The sequence below is a fragment of the Chiloscyllium plagiosum genome, chromosome 29, assembly GCF_004010195.1.
Source record: "Chiloscyllium plagiosum isolate BGI_BamShark_2017 chromosome 29, ASM401019v2, whole genome shotgun sequence".
In the NCBI taxonomy this organism is placed as follows: Eukaryota; Metazoa; Chordata; class Chondrichthyes; order Orectolobiformes; family Hemiscylliidae; genus Chiloscyllium; species Chiloscyllium plagiosum.
In genome coordinates, this window is record NC_057738.1 from 8,477,853 (window position 1) to 8,491,207 (window position 13,355).

A 13,355-nucleotide genomic window follows, 5' to 3' on the forward strand; every position below is an offset into this window, starting at 1 on the left:
TTCTTCCTGACCTCTCCACCCCCACCCCCACTCCAGCCTATCACCCTCACCTTTACCTCCTTCCACCCATCACATTTCCACACCCCTCCCCCAAAGTCCCTCCTCCCTACCTTTTTATCTTAGCCTGCTGGACACACTTTCCTCATTCCTGAAGGGCTCATGCCCGAAACGTCGATTTTCCTGCTCCTTGGATGCTGCCTGACCTGCTGCGCTTTTCCAGCAACCCATTTTCAGCTAAGTTAAACCTACACCCAGAGCTCTTGTCTAGTCATTTTTGATGGGCAACCTTGTCAAATAGCTTCCGGCAATCCAACGACATCATACCTATAACTTCTGCTTTATTCATGTTTATTACTTTCTCAAACTCAAATAAAAAATGAGTCAAAACACAATTTCGCCTTCTCAAAACCATGTTGACTCTGCCTGATTACAAAAAGATATTTTAGTTCACTACTTTAAACTCCTTAATAAGCTCTGGTATCTTTCCTGTGACAGACATTAGGCTAACTGGCCTGCAGTTTTTTTTAAATTGTCTCTTTCCTTTCTTGAATAGAAGAGTCCCATGTTTTATTTTCCAATCTGATGGGATTTGCCAGAATCTACAGAATACCGCAAAATCATAAACATTTAGAATCTTATCAACCACATGTTTTCTGACTCTAGAATGAAGCCAGTTTTAAGTCCCTTTATTATTTGTTTCACCTCCTGAATCACTATTTAGACAATAGCAGGATGTATTTCTAGGATGTATTTTGTATGCTTTCACCATTTCTTTACTCCAAAGTCTTATTTTCTCAAGTATCGATAGAAAATCTCACTGTTTTGTAGCTAGATTCCTCTCACTCATTTTCCCTTCTGTTTAAGTCATTATTTGATTTCATTTTTACATTCAATCTGATCTGATATGCCAGATCCACCACCAAAATGCACATTTTCCTTTCAATCTTTAATGCCCTTGATCACAAATGACATATTCATCTCATTAGCCATTGTAATGAGGTTAGCCAGTTGGATCTCAGAATAGGAGCTCTCTGACTGGACTGAATTAACAGCCCCAAACAAGGAATCCAAGCTGACACAGATAAAAATGGAGTGTCAGGCATCCTGCTCATTCTGAGAGCTGGCATTGGAAGCTCGCTCAACATTAAGGCCTCCATGTATAAATAAAGGGTAACTTGGTGACAGGATACCAGCCTTTGGCATTATTTCAGGGGCAATGACAGTAGGATTGATGATGTAACCATGTAAAAGCACTTATCAGCTGAAGCCCAACTAGACTTCAAACAAGCACTATTTGGTTTTATCACATGTTGAACATTTGCGTTGTAGGAATGGATGTGGACGCTCTCACCAACCTGACTGAGCTTGGGGAACACCACTTGCGTGGAGGCATAGCCACACTCAGGACATATCCTGAATAGAGGAACTCTACGTCAACCCACAAAAATACCCTAAACAAATGCAATCATCCACCCAACAGTAGTAAAAGGCTTGGGGTCAGGTTTGGTAGAGTGAAACTGGTTGAAAAAAAAAAAGAAAAATTCACCCAGATTGGCTCAACATTTTTGATTAGTAAATAGCTGCTGAGCATCCTGAGTCATTGTAGAGTTCAATAATTTTAGGGCTTGAATACCTGGTCCCATGTCCTTGCTCCAACTCTCACATCAGATCTTGTCATGACATAGGAGAAAGTGAGGACTGCAGATGCTGGAGATCAGAGCTGAAAAAAGTGTTGCTGGAAAAGCACAGATCAAGCAGCATCCAAGGAGCAGGAGAATCGAAGTTTCGGGCATAAGCCCTTCTTCAGGAAGAAGGGGATTCCGGGAGAAGGGCTTATGCCCGGAACGTCGATTCTCCTGCTCCTTGGATGCTGCCTGACCTGCTGCGCTTTTCCAGCACCCCATTTTTCAGCTTGTCATGACATAGGCTGCTGCGACAACCACCAAACCACTGTCAGCAACTGAAGCTCCAAATTAGCAGCTGGTTATGGATGCTCCCAGACTGACCTTTACCCATTTCTTTGTCTGTCCAACTGTTGTTCTCTGTTCCATTTCCACCTTTCATTGCTCCTACCACTTTTTCCACCCCTCCACCCCATATTCAGCATATATACCAACCATTTCCCAACCACAATCAACTCTGAAGGTCACCAGATGTGAAACGTTAACTCTACTTTCTCTCCAGAGATGCTACAAGGCCTGCTGAATATTTCAAGCTATTTCTGTTTTTGTTTCTACTTGTCTTCGCTCCCCATCCTTCCAAAATAGCACATGCTCTTTAATATTCAGGTCCCAGACTTTGCTGGATATACAGTACATATGACCGTTATTTGATAAAGCTAGGATTTTACAAATACTTCATGCAGAGGAATACTAATAAACTAGTACATGCTAAAAATAGGGATTTAAATCCCTATATTACCAACTTCTAGAAAGCTGGGGCATGATAACACAAAAGTAAAATCACAACCTGAGGTTATCAAATTGCTGATATCACAAAGAGCTTTTAAATCCCTTGTTCTTCAGTGAATGAGATCCAAGGCTGAAAAATGGTTAGAATACACATGATAAATTATGGAAAAATATAAAATTCCAAATTTTAAATTTGCATAATTCAATTAAAATTAGAAATTTACTTGCTAGCTGTACAAAGGGATAATTTTATTTTCTACAGGTATCCCAATTACATACCTCCAATAGTTCTTTACAGTATTCCAGACCAATATCAGACAGGATCCTTTTCACCTTCTTTCTGGATTTTCTGATAGTTTCCAGCTTGGTTACAGGAAGTTGATACATTTTTACCTTGACTTAATAAACAAGGAAATAAAAGGTCAGCACTGGGTGAAAACCAGAGACTTTTGCACATCTGAAATGGTTAGCCCCAAATGAGGCCTGGTCAACAGGATAACAGCACCTTTACTAACCTCACCCATCTGTTGCTTTGGCATAAATGAATTCGTGCGCGGCTTAGGCATTTATCGATGCTGGTATACAGCAATTTTCACATTAGTAATTTCACTCAATAGCGCAGCTGGAAATTACTTTTAAAAGCCATTGCACTGCTACAGTAGGACAGACTTCTCAGATTGACACAATGTGCATTAAGCCCAATGACAAACACTCTTTGCGCATGTAATACCACAAGCGTACTCTATACAGAAAACTTACCAGAAGTGATTCGTTCACCAACGTTGACGTCTTTCACACTGATGCGCACAAAATTATTGGACTCAAATATAATAGTTGATTGTCCCTAGCACTACTTATTTGTCAGACATTGCAAGTCTCTCTCATCTACAGGTTCTCTCTTATATGGCTTCCTCACTCCTTTACTGGCTGTTTCACAAAGTTAAAGTCAGTCTTACATGGCAGGAAAAGATAGTATTACTTTATCTCCTCTCCTTTTACATACACTTGTAGGAAAAGCTCTTGCAATCGGTTATTATTTCACTAGCTCATTTTCTTTTCTCACCAACATTTTGTTCATCCTTTGGCTTCTAGAACACAATTCTTAAGTTCCAACTTCTAGAAAGCTGGGGCATGATAACAAAAGGAAAATCACAACCTGAGGTTATCAAATTACTGATATCACAAAGATCTTTTGGAATCATTATAAATCCTAATCACCTCAATGACATTAAACAGCATTACCAGCACAAAGCCCCAATGGCATACTCACCACTTGCATGAATGAGTGCAACTCCAACTTCACAAGAAAAAGCATGCATTTTCAATGTCACATTTACCACTTTAAACATTCAATTCCTCCACCATTATTGCAAAATGACTGCAACATTAGAATCTACAAGAGTCAATGCAGCATCTTGCCAAGGCTTTGAAATCATCTTCCCAATCTGCAGCCTCTAGCCTCTGAATTAGAATGTCTGACAGGGGAAAAACAATAAGTTACCCTCTAAGATACACACCATCCTGAGTTAGATTAATGCAGAATGTTTAGGGCACATGGACTATCCATAGTGGTCCTCTGCAAGAACACACCAGCCTATTTCTACTACTCTATCTGCAGCCCTGCAAATTTAACTTCAGGTACTTATCAAATTTCCCTTTAAAAGCCTGAAGTGAATTAGCCTCCACTACATGCAAAATCAAAATGTAAAACTACTGTCAAAATCCTAGAACTTAACAAATGGTGACCTGATGAAACTATTCTTGTTTGAGTATTTGAACTATAAAAAGGTGGAACATAAAGCTTCAAGCCTAAATAGTAATTTTTATTGTGTTAAGCAGGGGAAGACAGACTTTAGTTACCACTTTAGTATGTTCTGCACATCAAGAGTGTCTGGAGATTCAGTTAATTTTTTTCTTTATTCATTCATGGGAAGGTGTAGTCACTGGCTAGGCCCAGCATTTATTGCCCATTCCTAATTACCCAGGGAGTGGCTAAGAGTTAAACACATTGCTGAGAGTCTGGAGTTACATGCTGGCCAGACCAGGTAAGGATGACAGTTTCCTTCCCTAAAGGATAGTGAACCAGATGGGTTTTTCCAACAATTGACAATTGATTCATGGTCATCATTAGACTCTTAAATTCCAGATTTTGTTTTATATTGAATTAAAATTCCACCATCTGCCATGGCAGGATTTGAATCCAGATTCCCAGAGCATTATCTGGGCATTTGGATTAACAGTCCAGCAATACTGCTACTCGGCCACCATGTCAGTTTACACGCACGTTAAATGAGGTCTTTAAAGCCTGGAGGTGAACAGCGCAGTGTATTAGAAAATAAGCGCTCTGATTCAATCAGGCTGAAATGATCCATAACTGCAGAAGCACAATTAAGTCTCCAAGTAGCCTTGACTGAAAATAACTTCTGAAGATTTAAAAGTTAGTAGAAGCAGACGGCTGTTGAGATGTCAGATACAAAAAGATTCCTGACAAGGTTATTAAAAGATAGCAGTTTAAAAAGAATGCATGGAAACTCACAGAGCTGAGTCAGCAACCTATTTAAAAGGGCTCAGGAAGAGACATTAAAGAAAATAACATTGAGTGAATGCACAGAAACCAATTAAAACCATGTCAGCTGAACAAGGGCAGTTAGCACAGTGAAAGTGATGAGTCTTCACTGAGACTTGGGAGCCTGAGACTGAGTTTGTTGTGGAAATAAAGTTTACAATCTTGATTTCTGACAAATTGCATCAAAATGGTTTCAAATGGTCCTTGTTTGCCGTAACAGTTCATTTTTTGTGCATAAAGTTCCTTTGTTAAAAGTATACTGGTAGACTTTTGTGAATATGTTCAGTGACTAACCATTATAAACAAAAGTAACAAAACAAAAACGTAACTGTCAAGCTGGATTTCACTATAGGACTGACTTATCTATTAAGATTAGCTGGAATTACTTTCACTCAAGGTATCATAAATGGTCTGATAGTACAACACATTTCCAGCAACACATTTTTAAGCTCTGATCTCCAGCATCTGCAGTCCTCACTTTCTCCTGATTGACTCTTTGTACTATTTCATTATAAACCTGGCTAAAAATAAAATTCCAAAGCAGAAGTAATCTATTTGGATTACACTGAACAAGGCCAGATTGCACACACTGAAGTAGAAGAGCAAACTGTGAAGTTTCTCATGCTGAAGACAAAATGGGAAGAAAAGGGCTTGGTTTACATCCCTGCACAAGTTAGTTTTATCTGAATTTGTTCAGAATTTCAGCACTGTAGTGGCTCTTTTGACAAGTCTTTCAAATTAAGAAAAACTTAAATGGGTAAAATGAATGTCAGATTGCCTTTGACAGACAAAGCTGTACACCCTGGTGCACTGATTTTAGCAGCAATGAATAATACGAAGTCCCATAAATTGGCTGTTGATGCCAAAGACTGTTCTCGTGCAGTGTTATAACAGAAGCACAGGGGGACTGACAACCAATTACTTTTCACAAAAGGTGAATGTGTGTCAGAGACTGAGTTTGACACTGGTTTTACAATACTGAAGTCTACATATCTAACAACTTTGCAAAGACTTATTTATACTGACCATAATCTACAAATGCACTTAGTAAGGTTTCATAATAAAAATCTGAGATTGTTTCATGAAAGTTCAATGTCAAAATAACAATTTAAAAATCACATAGCAGGAAGAAACAATATCACAGCAAATACTTTTATCAAGAAAAAGTGCGAAGAAAACAAAGGTTATGATCAAAATTAACTTGTGCAGTTTATGATTATCATAAACTGCACAAAAACCTTTCATGGCAATGTTGTTATTGTCAGAGTGAAATCTGTACAAGTAGAATAAAAAGGAAGAAATTGCAATTGAAAAATGAAAATGCATTTTAAAGATACTTCATTTTTCTCTCGGCCTCAATGTGACGAAGGCTCAAAGTTTTCATTGATTAAAACCCAAGTTTTCAAGGTGGAAGACCAACATACAGCTAAGTTGAAATGATAGATTTGTTTCAAGAATGGCATCAAGATTCCTGCTTTGTTTATGTGCATCTTAAATAAGATCTTTAAGTGAATAGCTCAGTGCCTTTGCCAAAACAAAAATGGTGAAAAGAAATAGTGGCTCAGTGGTTAGCACTGCTTACTCATAGCAGCCAGGTACCTGGATTCAATTCCACCCTTAGGTAACTGTGTGGTTCATGCGTGTCTGCATGTGTTTCCTTTAGGTGCTCTCGTTTCCTCCCACAGTCCAAAGATGGGCAGATTAGGTGAACTGGCCACACTAAGCGGTTTGTAAGGGAAGTAAAGGCTATATGTGGATTGCCATGGTAAATGCAAGGTTATGAGGATAGGGTAGGGCATTGAGTCTGTGTAGGATGGCTTTCAGAGGGTCAGTGCAGACTCAATGCTAAATGGCCTCTTTCCACATTGAGCAGTTATGCAGAAGCAGTCACACCAGTGTGTAGACTCAGATAGAGGAGAGATCACTAACAGCAGAGGTGCTGATATTAACTATGTCTAAGCAGTCTTGATTGTAAAAGTAAAGTCCGGTGTGGCTTAGAAATCAGCAAGTCAAAAGTCCCATTCGCAGAAGCCTATTGAACGGTGAGGAAGCCATTCTACTAGACTCTTAAAGATACAAGTGTAAGTAGCACATGTTAATTAGTAAGTGATTGAAGTCAGCAGTTGAGGGTCTCAGGAAAATATGTCAACTAAAAAAAATTGTGTGAATGCACAGAACATTTCTAACAATGACCATGCCAACTGAACAAGGATCTTTAGTGCAAATACAGAAATGACCCTTCACTGAAGTTTCAGTGCTGTAAGATTGTTGTGAGAGTAAAATACATTGACATTTACTTTGATATTCACAATAAGACTGCTTTAAAATGGTCCCTCTCTATAATAAGCTTATATTATTACGCAGAGGACAAAATGACGACATTGTTCAGTGACTGACCTACATTGTAAGTAAAAATAAAAACAAACTATGAAACCAGGTCTCACCCTCGGATCTGATTTATCAAACATTACTATCAGCTGGGATCATAAAGTGGGTGCACTCTCTAAAAGCATGTTCACAGGCAACAAAGAGCAAAGGTTGGCCTTACAGCAAAGCTCAATTCCATGAATAAAGCATTTTAAATGTCACCTTTATATTCTCCTACCCATTACTTCAGTACCTCTTACTCTCACCATTAAATGTGTCACCATCACCCATAGCTCTGTCCAAAGTTAACCAGAGTGGCCACTGACCACATACAACTATTCTTCTCCAACTACTGCTTCCTCACCTTGTCCAAAATGTAAAAGCATTCAATGAAGATGGGAATAATACCTGTGGTTAACTTGCTGGTAGTGTCAGCAATTAGAATGTTTACACTTTTGAAGTATGACCAAACCAAGAAAGGTCATTAACCAAAAGACAGGAGTGGAAGTAAGGCCATTCGGCCCATCGAGTCCACTCCGCCATTTAATCATGGCTGATGGGCATTTCAACTCCACTTACCCGCATTCTCCCTGTAGCCCTTAATTCCTTGTGACATCAAGTATTTATCAATCTAACTTCAGATTTATCAGATTAAAGAATGTTTGTTCTGATTCTTTTTAAACTAAATTCATATTATGAGAACACATTTAGCACGATGTTTTTAGCTGTATAGAAAAGCAAAACGGTCACAGGCAAATGTTAAAGAAAAATAAATCAAAATCCTCAGTGACATAAAACAAAAACTTCTAGAAGATAGAAGCTTTATGCCAACAGTTAGCCGAATAAAATGGTACTGACAATTTGGGAATGGAGGGTCACATTCTTCCAGTAACTTCTGGATCACATTTACATTCTTCTGCTACTATTTTTTCCAAAGAGACAAACTTATCTACTGGTTCAAGAGTGACTATCCACTTCAATTTTCACTCTGGTCTCTAACGTATTCCTTTAACCACCATTCTGTCTTTTTGATGTTCATACCCAATTCATATTCAAACTTAAAAGAAACGAGAAGAAAGATTGAAAATGGATTATGTTAAAAATAGAACAAGGAAATATTTGTCTATTTAGGACAAACTGACAAATTGGCAAAAGGTAGAAGGATAAAGACAGCAAAAGCAAGTTTTATGAAGAATGCCATAAGAATGCCCAAGTTTATAAGAACGAACTCACGCTACTGTAATCAAGTTTTCCATATAGCTTAGAGAGCTGGGAAATAAAGGGAAGAAAACAGATATATCTTTGAAATGTGGATGCTAAAGATTATTGTCGTCTTACGGTCATAAATGAAGATGATACTTTAGGCTCTTGAAAAAGAACCACTAAAAATTGTGGCACTCAGGAAACAAAAAACGCTAATATTTTGGACATTTGATCAGAGCTGAAAAACTACACAAATCTCTTTGCAAAGAGAAAGTGGAGCACAGCGGAAGTAGGAAGGAAGGGAGGAAGGAATCAACCTTTGTGTACTTGAACAATAGATGGCAAAGCGTTTGCAGACAAGCAACAGTAAATGTCTAAGAATGGCGCAAGACAGACAAAGCATACATGATGTGTCACTTTGCAGGAGTAGTTTCAAGCAGATTATGAAACAGAAAAAAGGGTGATTGAAATGCTTTGTTTCTGTAGTTGTTTTAAAAAGTGTTGCACATCTTCTAGTCCTACTACACTATGTTGTGACGTAGTTAAATGAAGAGCAGCAATATATTTTAAGAGTAGAAAGTAGCTCCTGACATTGATGAGTAACTGCAAGTTGTTGCAGGTGGTTAAATAGTGACCAGCCTAGGTCAGATCAAAGTGCTCACTCAATCCTGGAGCTTCAGTCGCCTGATGGGAAGATATATAAATGGCTCAAAAATGCTTTCCAAAACTGCTTTAAAAAAAAATTCCCTTCCAAGTCAATGTGCAACATTTCATTGTTCACTCAAGTTTAGTTGAAACCTACAAAACGTGTAAATTCTACACTGAACTATTATACCTCAACCAATTATACAAGCTGAACAGTAACCAAGAGACAACCTAAACTACTCATAAGGAACAGAGAATTGAAGAGGTAACAAGAGATTAATAAAGACAAGACAGTAGTCAAACTAATTTCATGCAAACCCCTCAAACACCTTTTCACTTGTGCGGTCGTGGGTTTCACTGGCTGGCCAGCACTTATTGCCGGTCCCTAGTTGTCCTTGAGAAGGTGGTGGTGAGCTACCTTCTTGAACCACTGCAGTCCACATGCTGTAGGAACACTCAACTCTGCCATAGTTGTAAATTGTAAAGCTGGCAAATTGCTCTGCCTCAAAGTCTATGAATGTGTTTTAGCCTTAAATTATTGCACATTTTTCCAGCAACGCCATGTTTCAAACTCTCTAAATGTGTTTCCACAGCAATGAAATGGCATCAATTAAGGCCACAAATGCATTGCGATTATGATGCATTAGACTTCAACAATAAACCACTGCATCCTCCAAAACTTCCCTTTCATTGTTCAATTTGATGGTTTCTTTAACTGGGTTCACTCATCCTGGCAGCGAATATCCTGCAATACCACTTCCACATTATTAACCTTACCCTGCAATCAGACTCTAACATCCTATTTAAGTTGCTGATATCAAACAACAGGACATCTGAGCCAGCTTATCTGTGTCAATTAAAAAAAGTAAAGCTCCCCAAACAGAGGCATCCATGAAGCACTACATCATTCACTCAAATTTAAATTTACAAGTATATAAATTCAAGACAGAGGACACTTAACTCTACCTCAACATAATCTCTCAAACCCTCCAAAACCAGCGTTGCCAGATTAGCCAGAATTTCATAGATAACTGGATTCAGTATTTATTAATCCAATACTAATCGCTAGCCAATTCCTTACTGATGGGGAGAGGAATGGGACATCTGGTTAGGAGACCATGCCTGAATGGCAGGCAGAATCTCGTACTGAAATTAGTTCTTGTGGGAATTTGGTGCACATAGGGAAAGGACTGCCTCAATATTATTGTGACTAGTAAATTACATTAAGTATTAATCAGATATATCAGTAATAAGATTCTATTAACAGTTGCAAGGTTTATTAGTATTGGCGAGTCATTTTAGCAGTAGTAAAAGGTTAACAAAAAAGAAATGGCAGGGCTGTACCAACCTTGAGAATGCATGCCCTGTGCAACTTGGAAACTCCAGGACACATGCAATAACAAGTTGTGCAGCAAGTGTAATGAGCTTCACCTCCACATTCCAGGACATGAGCAGCAGGTGGTATCACTGCAGTGAGGCTGAAACCCAAGTGGGTTTATTGACATAGTCACTCCCTAGCTCAACAGAAAACAGGGAGAAGGGAATGGGTGACTGCCAAACAGTGAAAATGCAACAGCTTTGGTAGGACAGAGACCTCAGAGTGCATCCCAGTCCCCAACTAGCGTTAGAGTTTGTACACTGACAAGAGATGGTTCTGACTGCAGTACCCAGTTAAACCAAGTTCATGGCATCACAGGTGGCTCAGCTGTAGAGGTTGCACAAGACTACTAGAAAGGTCATAGTGAAAAGGTAATTCAATAGTAAGGATAGGAACTGTATAGGCCGGATGGTCTGCGCTGGAACGGAGTTCGTTGTGGGGTGTTTTGCTACTGCTAGCAGAAAGGTTTACAATTAAACTTTACAGGCTGAGAAAACTAGGATATCAAAGAAAACTCATACAAAGTACTTCTAGATACTTCTAAAGTTGACAAGTTAGTTAATAGGGAAGGTCAAAGTCATTACAGATCAGGGCTACTGTGGACATTCTGTGAATACACAAAAGTGTATCAGTAACCCTGATTTAGAGATATACAATCTGCACTTTCTACTTGCCTATGAAAAGGTGATGCTGTAGCTCTAACCTAGACTAAACACCTAGTCTGCCTTTTCATGAGCTAAATAAAAGAATTATGGCTGTCGAAATTCTGGAACACAATCAAACTGCTCGAGAAACTCAAGTCTGGCATGTTCTCTGGACAGAAAGCAGAGGCATGTGACCCTTCTTCAGTTAAGTTTTAAATAATCCTGCAGTGTTCAGGAAAAGTTGAGAAAGACAAAAAAAAAAAAGAGGGGTGAAAGTAATGGTCAAGGTGAGCATTGCAGTGGTCCAGTAAGAAGCTGCCTCAAAGAAATCAAAGGACAGAGTGAAATTGGTTGGAGCTAAGAAACAAAAACAAAAGTATAATTACATTGTTTGAGTAGTCTACTGCCATCAACTAAATGAGAAGAAAGCAGAGGAAGAAATCTGCAAAATTGAAGAGATGCAAAAATTCTAGATAAGTTACAATGTGGACCTTCAATATAATTACGTAGCTCTAATTAATTTAGACAGGGATAGTAAATAGTATGGGGGGGGGTGGGGTGGGGCCGGGCTGCAAAACACAAGTGTGTTCAGGAACATTTCTTTTGATAGCAGTACATTTTCAGTCTAATGAGACATTAGGCACTGCTAGACCTGGCTCTTGAGATCAAGATAGGAAAAAGATGGCTTGACTGCACAAAAACAATATTGCCTTGAAAGGGAAAGGTAGAGCAAAAAATTCAAAAGCTCCCTGGATGACAAGAGAGATAGAAGTTAAGAAAAACAGAAAAAAAAAAGTGTGCTTACGACAGATGTCACGTAGGAAATAAGGTGGTGGCGGCAGAGGACCAATTTCAAACAAAGCACTGACTTTGAATTTTCCTTTACTACAGATGCCACTAGGCAATGGTGACAGGAAAATTAAAATTACTAAAAAGTTTGAAATTGGTAAATTTGACAAGGCAAAGGCACCAGATGAAAAGAATAAAGTGAGAAGGGAGACCTAAAATTAGCCTTAGATTCAGGGTGTTGCCAGAGGACTGCAAAATTGCAAACTTCATGCCTCTACTCAGACAAGAGATAACCCAGGTTAGTGTAAACTAATACAATTTTAAGGGTTGGGAAATTTTTCTGGAAACAATAACTTTGAATAAAATCACACGGACAAACGGGTTAACAAGTCAACAGATTTTGTTTTACGGGAAAATCTTGTTTAACTACCTCAACAAGGCACTGGTAAGTTAATGAAGCATTAATGAGGATAATGCTGTTGATGTGGTGTACAAGGACTTCCAAAAGATCTGATGCAGTATTTTACAGCATACTTATGAGTAAATTTAGAGCTCAAGGAATAAAGAAAGTAGCAATATAGTACAAACTTAGCCAAGTGACGAAAACAGAGCAATGGTTAATGGATATTGGTCATGCTGTGGAAGTTTTCTATTGTAGCTCCCAGTGTTTAGATCCTTGCTTTCTTGGATTTATATATCAATGGTGACAGACAGACAATCTCAGTCTCAGCCCCATATCTTCCTCAGACTCCTGCTGTATAGAGAACAATCATCTGTACTCCCTTAGTGGGTGGCACGGTGGCACAGTGGTTAGCACTGCTGCCTCACAGCGCCAGAGACCCGGGTTCAATTCCCGCCTCAGGCGACTGACTGCGTGGAGTTTGCACGTTCTCCCCGTGTCTGCGTGGGTTTCCTCCGGGTGCTCCAGTTTCCTCCCACAGTCCAAAGATGTGCGGGTCAGGTGAATTGGTCATGCTAAATTGCCCGTAGTGTTAGGTAAGGGGTAAATGTAGGGGCATGGGTGGGTTGCGCTTCGGAGGGGCGGTGTGGACTTGTTGGGCCGAAGGGCCTGTTTCCACACTAAGTAATCTAATCTAATTCTGCTATCCGCACACACAAAAATCTTATTGCTGCACAACTTCCGCTTCCAGAAGGGTTACACAGAATGAAGGCAGGAGAATGCCATTAGACGAGATGCTCATTTAATGTACCAACACAGACAAAAGTCAAAGGCTGTAATAGTTCTAATGATTGTGTCTACTATCCTTAGTTGAACTAGCCAGATTCCATCTCAAGCATATTATTTGGCTTCGAGCTCATCTTAGAATATCATAGATGGCCTAACATCAAAA

At 39.1% G+C, this 13,355-nt stretch overlaps 1 protein-coding gene across 6 annotated transcripts in view; it reads right to left on the reverse strand.

The window, feature by feature from the left end:
• The window catches only part of LOC122564354 (activity-dependent neuroprotector homeobox protein 2-like), a 41,681-nt gene that overhangs the window by 19,212 nt on the left and 9,114 nt on the right, over positions 1-13,355 (reverse strand). For 5 of the 6 annotated variants that reach the window (XM_043719105.1, XM_043719104.1, XM_043719106.1 and 2 more), the window contains one exon: positions 2,691-2,809. The exons of the other annotated variant lie outside the window; for it this stretch is intronic. In XM_043719105.1, coding sequence (XP_043575040.1) covers positions 2,691-2,798 — 108 coding nt within the window. In that variant the 5' untranslated portion in view covers positions 2,799-2,809. The remainder of the gene's footprint in view (positions 1-2,690; positions 2,810-13,355) is intronic. 6 annotated transcript variants of the gene reach the window in all.